The sequence below is a fragment of the Dunckerocampus dactyliophorus genome, chromosome 3 (assembly GCF_027744805.1).
Source record: "Dunckerocampus dactyliophorus isolate RoL2022-P2 chromosome 3, RoL_Ddac_1.1, whole genome shotgun sequence".
NCBI classification, from domain to species: domain Eukaryota; kingdom Metazoa; phylum Chordata; class Actinopteri; order Syngnathiformes; family Syngnathidae; genus Dunckerocampus; species Dunckerocampus dactyliophorus.
In genome coordinates, this window is record NC_072821.1 from 19,033,606 (window position 1) to 19,050,898 (window position 17,293).

Here is a 17,293-nt window from a genome sequence, read left to right on the forward strand (position 1 = left end):
AGGCGTGTTGAAGCATCCGTACCTCAAATTTAAAAATTTAAATGCACAATACCCTCCTTTTCAATCGAAAAGCGGTGAAAAACGTGAGCCTCATATAGACGTCTTTGAGCCTTTGTCTTGATGTGTTCACTCTCAAGTGTTTCTTTTTGCCATTGTTTTTACTGCCAGATGAGTGGTTGTGTTTGACAGATCTCAACATGCAAGGACAGTCCTGCCAAACAGACTTATGAATTCCAAAAGGCCTCGAGTCATGCTCTATATTTCATTGAAGTTGAATATTTAAAAAGATCAACCCACTCAAAGCCCTATAAAACCTATCGTTCTGGGGCCTTGTGTCCTAAAAATAAAATCGCATCTGCCATATCGCATTACAGACAGCCACATCGGGCCTTATCTCTTCAGCATTTCATTCTCTGTTCCCCTATCTTTCTGACAAAACCCATCTGGTAACCAGCCTGTCTCCATCAACACAGAGTTTGCACTCTCTCTCTGTCAAACAACTTTGCACTTCTTCCTTCTTCCGTCTCATTTGTTTCCTCTTTCCTTCTTGCTTTCAGGGACTCACAGTTTGTTTTCTTTTATTGGTAGTACTGTAACGCTCTGGTAATTCTCTCACAACCTCAGAGCCTTCCTTCAACCTTGTCTCCGAACAAACCACCAAGTAGAAGATATCGTTCTTGATTTTTCTGAAGTAAATTGAAAAAAAAAATTGAGAAATATGAGAAATATTGTAATGCAGAGCAATGGTTAGCTCAAACAGCCATGCACTGCTGCCTGCTTCTGACACATTAAATTGACACAGAAAAGGCAATTTGCTGTGCTGACAAATCCCCCAAAGTCCATTACAATCTCCACAAAACATTATCTTTGATTCATACAAGAAGTATGCCTGTGAATATTCTAATTCATCCTGGGGTCTCACCTACAAAGATTGCGTATGCACAAAACAGGGCCGAAAAGTTGTGTATGTCGTTTGTATGCCATCGATAAAAACAACCTGATGTGAGAATGTGCGCACGGTATACCACCTTTGCAGCTGGCATACGCACTTTTTGAAGACATGGTGAAGTGAAGTCATATGTGAGGAATAAACACGCAATGGAAGCCAATAAATGTTTATCCGTCATTGCATGAAAACTTCACACCGTTATTGACTTAAAATCATTTGTGGATAGCATTGCTATTTTACATGACACTGATGGATATCATTAATCAGTCAAATCTAGTATCCCATATTGTACAGTATGTGCTCGTCAACATATAGTGACTGCAAATAGACTGATAGCTGTGGTATCAGACCCAGAGTATCATAAACATCATTACGCATGAGTGTAGTATCCGGACTAGAGGATACATGAAAAACACAGCGCTTGAACATTTCATCATTTTATTTTATTTTTTATTTCATCAAGTTGTCAATTAAATAAATCTGTAGGGTTTAAGTTTACAAGACACAGAGCTAATATGTACTCAGTGCTCCGTTTCTCCCTTTTCTTTGAACAATTTCTCAAAAAATAAGAGTTCTCTGTTGAATATGTCAATTATGTCATCAATTGCAACATTTATTTGTCTTACCACAGCGTTTATTTGTGTGGATAGTGTCAGGGCCATGGGCATAAAGTTACTCTGATTAGTTTCCTTTTTCACAAATGATGGGGTTTTATTTTGTTGTGCTTTGAACTAATACACAACATTAGTTCCTAAGAAAATACCTATGATATACGTAATATTTTGATGGTGTTAATGTCATCATAATGTTAAACATTTTGAAAATACCTGTCTGGAATTATAGCAATTAATTTTTGACATAACTACATCCCTGTTTTGACTCTTTACATCCACCTTTGAATGAAACTAATTTTGCTAAGCTTATATTAATCTAAAACGTGGCATCAATTAGGAAAACAATGTAGACACATGTTCACTAAAAATGGAAATGTGTGCCTTGATATCAGACCACACACCTTTTTTTTTGTTTGTTTTTGCCTTGGTTCGCCCAGCTCCATTTACAACCATGACAGTGGACGTGCAGTCACTCAATGTTTGTTTTGTACGTTATGCCACTGCTGTATCCTCCTAATATGATAGTTTTCCAATATTTCCACCTCCATTTCCGTGAAAGTCCGCTTCTTCGTCCTCGTCGCCTTCCCACCAGCCGTGGTTACGAATGACAGGGCCAGCGTAACAATTAGGCCTGTCACAATAATCAATAAATCGTTTAATCACACGATAAATAAAAACGAAGACGATAATTTTGCCGGCCTCAATATATTGACACGTGCATGCACGCATGTTTTACTCCTCTCTCTCCCGTTTGCGCATCATTATTTTGTGACATGAAAAGGTTTGTGACAAAGACAATTAGATCTTATGTTTCAGCTGATTCCCGAAGTATAAACTCCGACAAAACGTTACACCTATTAAACGTAAAAAGCGTATTACACACAGTGTTGCTATAAGTGAATCCGGTAAGTGTATATGCAAATGAGCTGAAGTCTGCATTGACACAAAAAGACTGAGGGTCTATTTTATTTTCATTGGGGTTTTTGGTGTTTTTTTTGTTTGTTTAATTTATTATGTTGTTTGTTTAATTTATTTTATTCAAAAGCTCTTGACATTACAATTACAATGTTAAATACTCTTGAGAAATTAAAGTTGCTTTTGATACAGTGTACTCGCATTCTTATGGCATATATTATTATTTCATTAATGAAAAAAATTGTCTCAATTTAATGTTGACAATAATATCGTTTATCGGCAATAATTTGTGGGACAATTATCGTTCAGCAAAATTTGTTATTGTGACAGGCCTAGTAACAATGCAAACAAGGCTCTTTAAATATGGACGCCACATTCATGAGTCACTTTCCATTGACCTTCTATGGTGGAGGCATGAAAAGGGCGTAACTTGAGGCGTACGCACACTTCTGCTCAAGGTGGAATCTATAAACCACAAATTGCGTGAATGTGTGCATACGCTACTTTTTATAACTGTGGATACTTTAGTCAGTACACACATTTTGGGTTTCTGGCAAATAGAAACTTTTAGTCACAATTCCACGCACATTTTTACAAATGAGACCCCAGGTCATTGTGTTCTCAGGGCACTGAATTGAGCTGTACTGTACAGCTGTACTGATTGTCTTAGAAGACATTTCACACATCATCCGTGAAGGCTTCATCAGTTCACGCTCAACGACTAGATAGGAAAGCTCTAGTCTGAGGGGATGGCATCGGACCCTATTTATCCTCTAAGGCAGTGATTCTCAACTGGTGGGTCGTGGATTAAAAGTGGGTCGCGGATTCATTCTGGGTGGGGTCGCAGGCAGCTAGTCATACATTACATTAAAATATGCATTATACTACTGATGTCTGACTTGTTTGTTTTTTTTTAAAGGTAAAATTCAGCAATATTTGAATCATCTTCATGTTTGGTTTATAATCATTGCACAGTTATAAGTGCAATATCTTCTTTCTTAGTCTTATTTACTGCCATTTTGACATTTAATTTTAATTTATACATTATTTGTATGCATTTATGTTCCTCGTCATTTCCTTACTAAAATGCCTTTATATATTCTTCCAAATGCACTTTGAAGATGTAATTATGTGTATTAATGTTTTAAACAGATGACCTAATCGAAGAAAAATAATTCAACAAATATATTTTCACCGATTCAAATAAAAGCGGAATCGCAACATAATGACCATTGGAAAATGTGGGTCCTAGGTTGAACCTGTTTGAGAACCCCTGCTCTAAGGTAGAAGCATGCCCACAACCAAGAATCGTTTCACTCTTTTGGGATGCAAAACGACAGTCGTTAAGATGGAGTAGAGTGAGACTTCTGCCAGCCAACGATAGTCATTTGGTTAGAATCACCCTTGTTAGTAGTCCATTCGCCTGTAACAATGGTCATGGAGGCACCTCAAAGCCAAACGTTATTTGTTAGAGGCTAAATCATTGAATCTCTGGTAGTGGTGAAAGGTTGCAGGGTGATTGGTGGTGTCAGAAAGGTAGTAGAAAGGTGCCGCGGTGGTTGTTGCACACGTTCCTGTTTTCTTTGCGCTCATAGAGGTGACTGAATAAGGTGTCTTTGAGCTCCTGTGGTCGTTTCCTTGGAAACACATGGATTTGAACAGTCTGACAATGTTAAAACAATGAAAATGGCTGAAGATGCTACTATGGTGCGAGCAATGCTAACATGCTACCACTTAGCATGATAGCACTAAGAGTTTCTGTAAGTCTGTACTTATAAAAACAGCGAAAAAGGATGCTATGCTAACATCAATATGCTAACATTAGCATGCAACAGCTAGCGTGGTAGCGCTATGTTTCTTTGTATTTTAATACTTATAATAGCAAAAAAGTTTACTATGCTAATGTTAGCATACTAGCAATGTTAACTGCTACCATGCTAACACAGTATGATACCACAGTGTACCAAGAACGCTAAATGTCCTGATTGAGTTCATTTTGACTTTGCCCTAATCCTAACCACCAAATGGTGGAGTTTTTGCCTTTATCAATAAAAAAGAAGAGCAAAAACTAATCGGCTCCCAGCAACACAGGCAGGGTCGTTCATTTCAAAGAGCCGGCTCTTAGAGTTGATACATTCTCGATCGACTTATCACTACATACAGCTTAGGAGTGGCATTTGAGGGAACCAAAACTGCTTGCACAAAAATAAATTACCAAATGATTTGAGTATTCTGTCTTGGCTGCGGTCTGAATCAGTTGAGAAATGTGAGTTCTCTATTCATTTTCAATGGGGAAAAAAATCTCTTGTCTAAATTATTTTATACTGGAATTGCTGTCTTACTTGAGTACATAAAGTAAAATTAAGAATGTTGGTTGTGAATGTTTTTCTCACATGGTTTTTACATTATCTACCATTCTATCTACCATTCTGATTATTATTACCACTGACGAACTAAATACAGACATTAGATAGAATTTCAGTCTATCAGTCTATTTGAATTCAATTGTGAATACCAACATGCAGTTTTGGTGTTAAAATACGGCTGTTTTCTACTGACCGGGATGCATTCAGGAGTCATGTCATGTATTAAAACAGTGTTCTTCGAAAACATTCCGTCACTTTTTTATACAGTTAGGTTGTTCTTTTATCTGTATACTTTTAAAATATTGATTTATTGCAGGCTCTGTATCGTTAATGTGTCTCCTTGTTGGTGTAAAACGTGCCCCTCCCTCTGCCTTCGGCTTCTTCTCTTGTGAATTTAATGTTAACAGCGGTGCCATATCCTCCACGGAGACTGGCGCATGTGTAGAAAGCCTGCACCGATGGTCGATCCATCAAAGTGTACACAAGCAAGAGGAAATTGGTTTAGTCGAACACAGTCTAATTTAGGTGTATACATGCATTTTAAAAAGCTGGTTTCAACCAAATACATGTAAACGTACTACACTGATAGAAAATATGCTTTGAAGAAAAGCCCAGTTTGTGTGAAATACCTGCGTAACCACACAAACAGCTGCAGGTAACATAGCCTGAAACCAATACATGTTTAATTGAAACAAAAGACTAGAAAATACACTGACAATATTTTATCATTGCAACAGCCAAAGTTTATTACAAAGGGTGAAAAGAAACTGTCTGTGGAAGAGATGGAAGCCGAGATCGAACCTCTTAGAAGTGATTCTGTCCCATTGTGAGAAAACATTCTCAGTCTATTACCCTGCGTGTAGACATGATTAGACTAAAGCAGGAGTAAAAGCCATGGCTGCTACCACCATCTGTCGGGTGTGTCTGACAGATGTGTGTCTGTATGAAATAATTTGTAACATTACGGCTCAGGTGGTAGAGTGGTCATTTCCCAACCTGAAGGTTTGATCCTCAGTCCACCTGTGACTATACTGTCATGATACCGAGGCCCCAGTTGCTCCTGATGCTGCATCATCAGGAGTTGAATGACGGGACAGTGTCCGACTGCTTTGAGTAACTTGAAACGCCCTATACAAGTGAAAACCTACTGAACATTTTATTGCTTACTATATTTGAAAACACACAATACATTTTGGCATTGGGAAATTGTTGCAATTACCAGCTACGTTTTTTTTTTTTTTCTACTATTTAATGAAGATGTCCTTCACAAAGGTCAGCGAGTCAGTATTTCCTTGTGATGTTACCTCTATGATTGTCAAGCATTTGATGTTTTTTGGTTTTTTTAATTCTGGTTCTGACATTTGTTTTGCATATGTATTCATTTACTGCAATAGCAATTGTATGTTGATTAGTGGAGCCATTACACTATTAGGACACATTAATGTTACATATTTACTGGGCATCAAAAATAGCGCGTTAACAGCGGTAACTAATATACATGTATTTCATTAATTACGTACATTTTTTTGCCTAATTAACACACAAGTTAATTTGGCGCTATTAATACATACAAATATATATAATCCTGCCCTGTCATTTATCTTTCTTTCAATAAAATACAGTAAAAATGGGCATATTTCGGACATAATAATGGTAATGGTAATGGTTTTATTTTATTTTGAACATGCATACAAGTTACATTGGAATACATCACATAGTACAATTCACACTTCTACATCTTTAAAAAATTATATGTACTCTTTGCTAGTTTAAAATACAGAAGAAAATGATAAGGTAATATAAGGTAACACAGTGCGACATGGTCATTAATCATGATTAATTCATTTGAAAACCGTGATTAATCTGATTACATTTTTAATCATTTGACAGCCCTAATATTTACGTTACATTGTGTAGGGTAGCAACATGAGCTCCCAAAAAAGGAAAATGTGTGAACCAATCAATGTCAATAAGTCAACATCCAGGCACAAACACTGGCAGTAATACACAACGCACAGCCATCCACATCACACTCAGTAGCCATGTTCCACTGAAAATGCAACATTTTTGACAACAAATATATACACTGCTCAAAAAAATTAGAGGAACACTTCGAAAACACATCAGATCTAAACTGGGGGGAAAATGATCTTGAATATCTTTCCTGATAACAAGTGGGTGATGTATTAGTAACAAAATGATGCCACATAATTTGATAGAAATGAAAATGATCACCCTATAGAGGGGGGAAATCAAAAATGAAAGTGAAAAAATGATGCAGCACACAGGTCCATTTGGCTAAAATGTCATTGTAGCAACTCAAAATAATTCTCAATAGTTTGTGTGGCCCCCACGTGCTTGTACACATGCCTGACAAGGTCAGGGCATGCTCCTAATGAGACTACGGATGGTGTCCTGTGGGATGTCCTCCCAGATCTGGACCAGGGCATCACTGCGGTACCTGGACGCATGGAGGAGATTTCAGGAGACAGGTAGTTACTCCAGGAGAGATGGACAGGGCCATAGAAGGTCCTTCAACCCTCAGCAGGATTGGTATCTGCTCCTTTGTGCAAGGAGGAACAGGATGAGCACTGCCAGAGCCCTACAAAATCACCTCCAGCAGGCCACTGGTGTCAGTGTTTCTGACCAAACAATCAGAAACAGGCTCCATGAGGGTGGCCTGAGGGCCCGACGTCCTGTAGTGGGCCCTGTGCTCACTGCCCAGCACCGCAGAGCTCAATTGGCATTTGCCATAGACCACCAAAATTGGCAACTACACCACTGGTGCCCTGTGCTCTTCACTGATGAGAGCAAGTTCAACCTGAGCACATGCGACAGACGTGAAAGGGTCTGGAGATGCCGTGGAGAACGTTATGCTGCCTGCAACATCATTCAGCATGACCGGTTTGGTGGTGGGTCAGTGATGGTCTGGGGAGGCATATCCCTGGAAGGACGCACAGACCTCTACAGGTTAGATAATGGCACCCTGACTGCTATTAGGTACCGGGATGAAATCCTTGGACCCATTGTCAGAACCTACGCTGGTGCAGTGGGACCTGGGTTCCTCCTGGTCCACGACAATGCCCGACCTCATGTGGCTAGTGTATGCAGGTAGTTCCTGGAGGATGAAGGAATTGATACCATTGACTGGCCCCCACGTTCACCTGACCTAAACCCAATAGAACACCTCTGGGACATTATGTTTAGGTCCATCCGGCGCCGCTAGGTTGCTCCTCAGACTGTCCAGGAGCTCATTGATGCCCTGGTCCAGATCTGGGAGGAGATCCCCCAGACACCATCCGTAGTCTCATTAGGAGCATGCCCCGACGTTGTCAGGCATGCGTACAAGCACGTGGGGGCCACACAAACTATTGAGAATCATTTTGAGATGCTACAATGACATTTTAACAAAATGGACCAGTCTGCTGCATCATTTTTTCACTTTCATTTTTGGGGTGTCTTTGATTTCCCCCCTCTATAGGGTGATCATTTTCATTTCTATCAAATTATGTGGTATCATTTTGTTACTAATACATCACCCAATTATTCGGAAAGATATTCAAGATCATTTTTCCCCCAGTTTAGATCTGATGTGTTTTCGAAGTGTTCCTCTAATTTTTTTTAGCAGTATATTAGAAGGGGTGGACCATGTTGTTTTCTTGAAAATGCGTTATGAAAAAAAATTAAAACAGGCTAGGGCAGCCGTACTTGTGGCGGGAAATCAGGTTCACTTTAGAGGCATTGTTTAATGCACCAAAGCGTACAAATGCAATGTCATGCTTCACTGCAGCTCAGAGTGGTTTGACTTCACTGAGGGGCACACGACTTGACGGACATACAGCACAACCCTTTCATATTCTCTAGAGTACCCATTTTGTTTTTTGGAGGAAGACCATCCTCTTCCATTTCTGCTCAGCTTTATATGTGAGACACATGTAGAGTATGTCTGCATCAGTAAGTTATTGGCATGTGCGACCAAGGACAACATTGAATACCCTCTGTGTCATTTGCTCTGAAGTTCTGGCACACAAGGGTATGAAACCAGTAAAGCATACATACGTTTAATGACTCTGATTAGCAAATATAATTTATAATTCTGTATTTCACACACTACACTCAATAGACAGTAATTTTTATGTCTTTTTGAAATTATCAGTTTGAACCTAGCTATTCTGTATGTGAATGCCTACCTTTACATCAATCCACAACAGAGCTGCCAATTCTCCTGAATTATGCGGATGACTCGTGGAAATTGCCCTTGTCTGCCGACATCCCGACTGAAGTTAAAAAATCTCCCCAATTGTGATGTTTTCTGTAGATTTAGAATACTGTAGCGTCTGCCTAGATGTTAAGCAGATGACAAAGAGGTGGCCAATCAATAGTCTCTTTATTGACACAAAAAGGTTACCGTTTGCTGCAGCCAAGCCAAAATAATATCTGCAAACTTAACTGTCTTCTCAACATGCAGCCGTCTTCTCTCACCCACACCCACTCCCCGACTCCACCATTCTTTCCTCGCTTTCCTTGCTTGCTCATCCAGTCACCAGTCAGGAGTCAGCCTGTACACATTCGCAACCTCACAGACAGTCGGAAATTCTAGAACTATAAGACCACCTACACAGCAGCCATGGTCTTTGGTGTGTGTACTTTGTATGTACTATGCCGTGTCTGTAAATGTACATTTGATCCCGCTAACTTCAACTAGTTGTGTCATTTCACTAGAAGAGCTGCATATTTTTGTCTGACAACTCTCTTCTTTAAGTGATCAAATACTGCGAACTTCATAAGAGTGGAAAGATGAGGAGAGAGAGAGTGATGAGAGGAAAGGCTCATCTGCATCGTGTTTGAAGTGGCAAATGCAAATGGACCAAATGATCTGATGAGGGGAAAAATGTGAATTTCACCCTGAAGCTATTTGCAGATAGAAGAAAAAATATTTATGTCTGTGCCTTTTACATTTCTACATCTGTATCGTATGAGGCATGTAAACCTTATTGTTAAGCCTTTTGGAGCGTTTTTCTGTAATTATTTACTATTCTACATACTGCGTCAGTATAAGAGCTGATTAAGAACTTGCAAGAAGTGATCACATTAGAGTCATCCTACAACCCAGCTATGCTATATGCTTGCATGTGCATGCAATCATGCCGTGCCCTGGACCACCTGTTTTAATCGTGCCAAAAGAGGGGAAGTATACTGAAATTGGAGATGGAGCTTCAGGTTGTGCAGGGGCGTCAAACGGCAACTGGCTATGTGGAGATGTTGCAGGGGGCATCCGTCGTGACTGAAGGCCCTCGTATTTTTTTTAAATGCTTTTTCTATTTTAGTTTTTTTGTTTTGTTTTGTTTTTCCTTTTTGAGCTATCGTCGCCTGATCAGCTGATGAAGTTTGTTGGTGGGTTTTTTTTCCGTCTTGCTCCCATTTCTTCTTTTTGCATTTTTAAGTTCTACTTAGAACCCCGTTAGGATCCAACAGTGCAATCCTTGCAATTTTTCAAATGGTCTTAAAATTTTGTTCAGGAGTGTATTAAAGAAAAAACTGCCTGCATCTCAGCTTTGTTAGGGGAAAAGTGCATTATTACTTTTTTTCTACCACTCATTTTTCCATTTTTTGCATAACACGGTTATTCTTTAAATCACAACTTTTCCCCATCTTAATTCTCCAAAAATTGCAACTTCATTACTTGTTCTGTTACTACTATTGCAAAAATTATTGTGGAAGTTATTGTGAAAATATTTTTTTTGCCATTGTACAGCATTATGCCATTACATTTTTTTGTCATAATGTTAAACATTTTTATATTAATATTACTATACATATACAGTATATATATATATATATATATATATATATATATATATATATATATATATATATATATATATATATATATATATATATATATATATATATGCCGTGCCCTGGACCACCTGTTTTAATCGTGCCAAAAGAGGGGAAGTATACTGAAATTGGAGATGGAGCTTCAGGTTGTGCAGGGGCGTCAAACGGCAACTGGCTATGTGGAGATGTTGCAGGGGGCATCCCTCGTGACTGAAGGCCCTCGTCTATATAGATATATTAAAATGTAATTGATTTTTTTTTTTTTTTTAAATCAGCCACAGGTCGCAAATGGCCCCCAGGCTAAACTTTGGACACCCTTGGCCAAGAATGATTACACCCTTACATCCAATACAGCTGAACTACACACTTTTTACACACATTTTTAGTAAATACATGTACAAGTACAAGACTGACAGTCTTAAGAGATTTGATTCAAAAGTGTATCACAAAAAGGAAACACAGAAATTTTTAAACTTCCCTTGGAATACTGTTGCAGCCATACATGTAATTGCAATGAGAGGAGCACATAAAAAAATGAACAAAGCAAGAACCATCAAGGCTTTACAGTTAAAAGATAAGAAGAGTGTTTCTGATGAAAATCATTTCTATATTGTATTCTAATACAAGCCAGTTGAATTAATTATCAAATTAAGAAGTTATCAAATACAGTTTTTAAAATCTTGAATATTAAGATTAGCCAAGATTTTTTTCAATAGTAATGGAGAAGAGGTAGGATTAAACACATGTACAGTAACTAATACATACATACTTAAAACGTAAAAGTAATGCTCCTGTGCTTTTACAGGCATTATAATGAAATAGCCTAGTCCATGTGATAATTAATATATAGTATGTGTTTGGATAAATATGCATAACAATCAGTATTTGACCTGCTCTTGTGATGGTCAGACCCTTTCTGTGCTATGTTAAATAAAAATGTATGAAAAGTAATTAAATTGTCAATTGCACACCCCTCGGTCAGCCAAATGCAAGAAAAATAAAAAGCCAACAGACAGACCAAGCACCTATTTGATGGTACATTCAACTGAAAGTTTACAAAACTGATGATACTATCAGATACTACAGCATTTGACCTGAACCTCTCAAAGCCAAAGGAAATGACTAAAGCTCAAAGCTGGTATTTACAGGACATGCAGACATATAATGCTGAATGTAGATGGATATCACTGACCCCAAAATGGAGGTCACCGCTGCAACCATTTTTGTGAAAATGACTTCTTTTGGCACATGTCAGATTTTTTTGTCTCCTTATGTATTCAAGTAAGTAAAGTATAATCACTCTTCTGGGAAGACTTTCTACAAGATGTTGGACTGTGTCTACAGGAATCTTTGTCTATTCATCCAGAACATAATAAGAGGTCAGAGGTCACTGGTGTTGGACAAGATAGCCTGATCTGAGTTGTAGTTCATCACAAATGTGTTTCATTGGGTGAAAGTCATAACTCCCAAGTTCTTCCACACCAAACTCTTTCAAGCTTGCCAACAAAGACCTTGCTTTGTGCAGTCAAGCTGAAACTGAAAAGGGCCTTGCTTCCCGCAACGGTTCCCACAAAGTTGGAGGCATACAATTCTCCAAAAATCTCAAGAAAGTCATTAGGGGGTCTAGTCTAGCCCGTGTACCTCATTGCGCATCATCAGGAGGCTTACCAAATATCCTGCTCTTCTTCTGTGCCTTGGCAAATGTAGAACTAAGATGTAGGGGAAGCCCTAAATGATTAAACTGTTTTATTGATAAGAGGCATGCCTCAATAAGTGCCCAGTTAAACACCCTCAAATCTTGGTCCAAGCAATTATCTGACGACAACTTCCACTTGACTTGTAGCGTCAGCTCATGGATTGATTTAGCAGCCTGGAGATGACTCATGCTTCACATCTTTCAGGCTTACTTTACAGCATCCATAAAGATATATACACTGAGAAGCTTGGTCTTCAAATGACTTCTAAACAAGGTCAGCAAAAGGTAGCTTGAGATGGAAGTTAACCTGAGAGCACTTTGATTGTCACCACTTTAAGGCTCACAGTTGAGAAGAAAATGAAAAGAAGGTGTTAATACAGACACAGTACATCAAGGTTATAGATAGTCAGTATTTTGAACCTTGAAGAATTTCAACCATTAAAAATGCTAAATTAACTAAAAATACAAATATAAGGCATTCAAAAGATGCATTCAAAGACGTTGAAGATATGTAGTATTGTACATTGTATTCTGCAATGGTCTGTAGGTGTCAGTATGTTACTGTAATGTACGGTGAGACACACACATCAAACTTGATCATCGGGCAACAGGCTTTTATTGCAAGTTTGAATTATCTCACAACCGGCACAAAAATCCCTAATAAAAAATCCTTAATAAACAGGCTACTGTTGCTGCCATTACCCACGGCAAGCTGAAACTCAATCCTGAACCTACGACATCACTTCCTGTCCGCAGCCACAAAAAAAAAAAATGAATTTGATACCACTAAAGCCAATTTTTACATTAATTCTGTCTCTAAGTATGTTAGGTGAGAAATACTGTATGTGTTGATGAGGTGTTGCTCACAGCAAGCAGGGCAGCAGTTATGCGAGTAGATCAAACAGACAGAGAATGAGTCTTGACTTTTCAGAGGCACAGTATATTAATTTGATCCTTTTTAAAATTTTCAGTGTCTTGCTGTTTTTAGGTTGAAAACCAAAGTCAACCGCGTGGCTTACTTTGCTTAATTTTGCAGCTTGCTTTATCTTGTCTTGTCTCTCCCTCTCTACTTGTCTCTCTTTATCCTTATTTATTTGTCAGAGTTTGTGTTCAGGGACGTTCCTTGTCATTCGTCAACGTGCCCATAAAACACACTGTCATGACTGACTGGCCATGCTCCAAACTCATTACCGATTGGCTGACAGAGCGGCTCGTTCTGTTCTGCTCCGATGTGTTTGACTCCTGTTTGCCAGACATCTCAGGCTCAGGAAACTAAGTGGTGCAGTGGTGTCTGCGCTCCTACTATACCTTTACTGTCTCGCTATCAAGGTCATATGAATATGGATTCAGCCTCTCCTGCCAGCACGCACATACTGATGATGAAGTCTAAGATCTACTCAGAGGGATTATAATTCAGAACGCAGGTCTGATCTGGGCCAGCACTTTCTTTCACTGACTGCCTGTTGTAAGTCAGAAAGCAGAAGGGAGGGGGCAGTGAGGAGAGGACAGTAGCAGAGAGCGGGAGGAGCGTGGTAAATAAGAAGGATGATGCAGTCCACTCCAGAAGAAAACCTGATGAAGAGAATGGATGGTGATAGTGAAATCAGTGAAGTTGGGGCAAGCTGGGCCTTGTGCTTTGGTGAGGAGAGGCCATGTAAGAGGAAAATGAAAGAGACTTGAAGGTTAAGAAAAGACAACATACAATGTTATTGAATTTCTGTTATGGTTGATCAGCCATATCCATTTCATCATACGGGTTGGCTGTAAGCCACGAGCCTGCTGCAGCAAATCTATCACAAGTGTGTGTATTATAAACGCATTGTGTGCTTCCACGTTTTGTTTGTGTGTTTTCAACCCAAGGAACAGTGTGTAAGGTAAATCGATGTGTGTGTTCACTTTGTTTCCCATTACTTAAGTGCCTCTCCCCTCTCTTTGCTATGATTCATGTCGCTCCATCATGTGTGGTTCCCACAGACTGACAATTTTCATTTCATGTTTTCTGTGCTTGTAATTTTATTAACTCCCTTTGCTTCCATTCATCTAACAAGCTTGTCGCATACAAATTTCCACATCGCCTGGTCGCACAGTCATGCTCACTTCTTTGTGTCTTTTTTCCCCCCCTCACAGACAACAAGAAGGCACCTATACAAAGGTCTCGCTCTCGGCAGAATGTAAATGCATGTTCAACGGGGGTGAAGGCACCGCCCACCAAGGAGTCTGACGGCCATGCGGCTTCACCAGTTGGAGGCAAAGCTGCAGTGTGTTCAGAGTCAGCACACAGGTACAGGAATACTCCAGGCCGTAGTAACAGGCCAGAAACAGAGAGGATACTGGAGAAAGACGTCCCTAAACCAACAGAGATTGACAAAAGGGTTGAAGGGGAGCCTCCGGCCTCTCAGCCATGCTCCACTGATGCTGTGGTCAGTGGCACCACTGGGGAGTCTGATGTAGAGGCTCTGTTGGCAAAACTCAGGGCTTTGTAAATAATGATATCAAGTATATGGCGATTGACAGATTTGTTTAATCATTTGGAGGTAAGCATAAAATATGGGTTACAATCATCTAAGGAAGCAAACGTTGATAAATACATAGAATTAGACTTGTATTAAAGCTGTACCACATTTGCATATTGTGTTTGAAAGTGTACCAGTTTAAGAAAAATGGGGCAAGTCGGGCACAATTAACTAATAACGCTTCACCTCAAAGAATTGGTGTCATTAAACGGATTAAATAAAAAAATGTAGCTGTCGTATTAATCAATGGAATCTTGTATAATACCGCTCTAAAATTACTAAGCACTTTCTAAAACAAATGTCTGAGTCCCGCTTTTATTGTATTGTAAGGTATTTATCATATACTTTTTGACATCATGTATTTGTCAGCATGCTTTCACAAGGATTTAGTAGGAAATCAGACAAAATATGAAGCACTCCACTGCTTTTCACTTGTATCGATCGACAGCCACCCACACGTCACTACACTTCCTCCGTTCATATGGGGGGGGGGGAAGGCCCCAGCACAGTGTTAATTAGTATAGTCATAATATATTCTTAAAATGTGTTGTTTGTGTCTTCTTCTAATGACAGCATCTGCTTCGCTATAAAGTCCTACTAAATTCTCAGGAGAAAAGGCTGTATTTAGTAGTGTTAATTAGATCAAACACCATTTGTTTACTTTTAACATTGCTAAAGAATTCATTTTGGAGGTTTTGTCTCTTTTTTGTTTTCCAAGCTTTGCATCATATTTTCCTTATATTATATTGCATATTGTATTTTCTATCAAAATAAGGTATTTTGTACTTTACTGGTTATTGTTAAATGATAGTACTTTAAAGGGACGTTATTAAATGTTCATTTGACGTCTACATGTTGGTGGAACTAAACTGTAGTATTTATACAAAAACAGTACAGTTTGTGTGAAAATATCATCAAGAATCCAAACAAAAGACAGTTGAGTTATTAAGTCTTATTTTGGGGTGCAATATTCCTACTGACGCTTTGCATCGTCACATCTGATCTTGTATTGCTGCTTTTATTTTATATATGCAATAAAATAGTTGGCTGTATAACAGATGTTTTAATTGTTGTCTGCATTTCTTTTTTTTATGCAACACTCTACAATCATGCAATACAATACACTCCTGAGCAAAATCTTAAGACCAGTTGAAAAATTGCTAGAATTTGCATTTTGCACATTTGGATCTTAATGAGGTTTTAAGTAGAGCTACAATATGCAAAAACAAGAAGGGGGAGTGAGACAAAAAGCACTTTGAAAAAGTCATTTATTGAAAACAACAATTAAACTAAAATAGTTTATCAGCTGATCAAAAGTTTAAGACCATCGCTCGTAAAATAACAAAACTCTCCAAACCAGAACAAAAAATGTTCTCAGTAGGACTCAGTAATGAGTAGCTCCACCGTTCTTGTTAATCACTTCAAAAATTGGTTTAGGCATGCTTGATGCGAGTGTTTCCAGGAGGCTAGTGGGAACATTGCTCCAAGTGGTGAAGATGGCTTCACGAAGGGCGTCAACTGTCTGGACCTGATGGCCATTTTTATAAACTTCCCTTGCCATCCATCCCCAAATGTTCTCTAAGGGATTTAAATGAGGGGAACATGCAGGATGGTCCAAAAGAGTGATGTTATTCTCCCTGAAGAAGTCCTTGGTCAAGCGAGCATTGTGAACTGCAGCGTTGTCCTGTTGAAAAACCCAGCTGTTACCACACAGATGAGGGCCCTCAGTCATGAGGGATGCCCGCTGCAACATCTGCACGTAAGCAGACGCCGTTTGACGACCCTGCACCACCTGAAGCTCCAGTGTTCCACTGAATGAAAAAGCACCCCAGATCATGATGGACCCCTCCACTGTGCCGGGTAGAAAACATCTCAGGTGGGATCTCCTTGTCATGCCAGTATGATATTCCATAATGCTCAGGATCTTTCAAAAAATTTAGAATGACTGTCTTACTGCACCGAACCTCAGCAGCAATGGTACGCTGGTACACTTGCTTATGCAGCTCGACAATCCGACCACGTTCAAAAAGAGAAAGCTTCTTAGCTTTAACCATCAGGAGGGCATGACAGTGTGAATGACAGAAAATTAAAATTTTGAGCAGATTTTGACTTTTATAGCCTGTGGACTTTTGATCAGCTGATAAACAACCTATTTCAGGTTTTTTTTTTCCAAATTTTTTGTCTCACTCCTTGCTTTTTCATATTGTAGCTCTACTTAAAACCTCAATTAAATCCAAATGTGCAAAATTCAAATTCAACAATTTTTCAACTGGTCTTAAGATTTTGATCAGGTCTGTACATACACTGCTCAAAAAAATTAGAGGAACACTTCGAAAACACATCAGATTTAAACTGGGGGGAAAACTATCTTGAATCTCTGACCTGTCAGGTCACATCTC

The 17,293-nt window shown here is 39.0% G+C and overlaps 1 protein-coding gene across 6 annotated transcripts in view; it reads left to right on the forward strand.

Annotated features, from left to right (window-relative positions):
• LOC129178085 (protein diaphanous homolog 3-like) overlaps positions 1 to 15,947 on the forward strand; it is a 163,374-nt gene extending 147,427 nt beyond the window's left edge. For all 6 annotated transcript variants that reach the window (XM_054769847.1, XM_054769851.1, XM_054769849.1 and 3 more), the window contains one exon: positions 14,509 to 15,947. In XM_054769847.1, the coding sequence (XP_054625822.1) occupies positions 14,509 to 14,864 (356 nt within the window). In that variant the 3' untranslated portion in view covers positions 14,865 to 15,947. The remainder of the gene's footprint in view (positions 1 to 14,508) is intronic.
• The last annotated feature ends 1,346 nt before the right edge of the window (positions 15,948 to 17,293 follow it).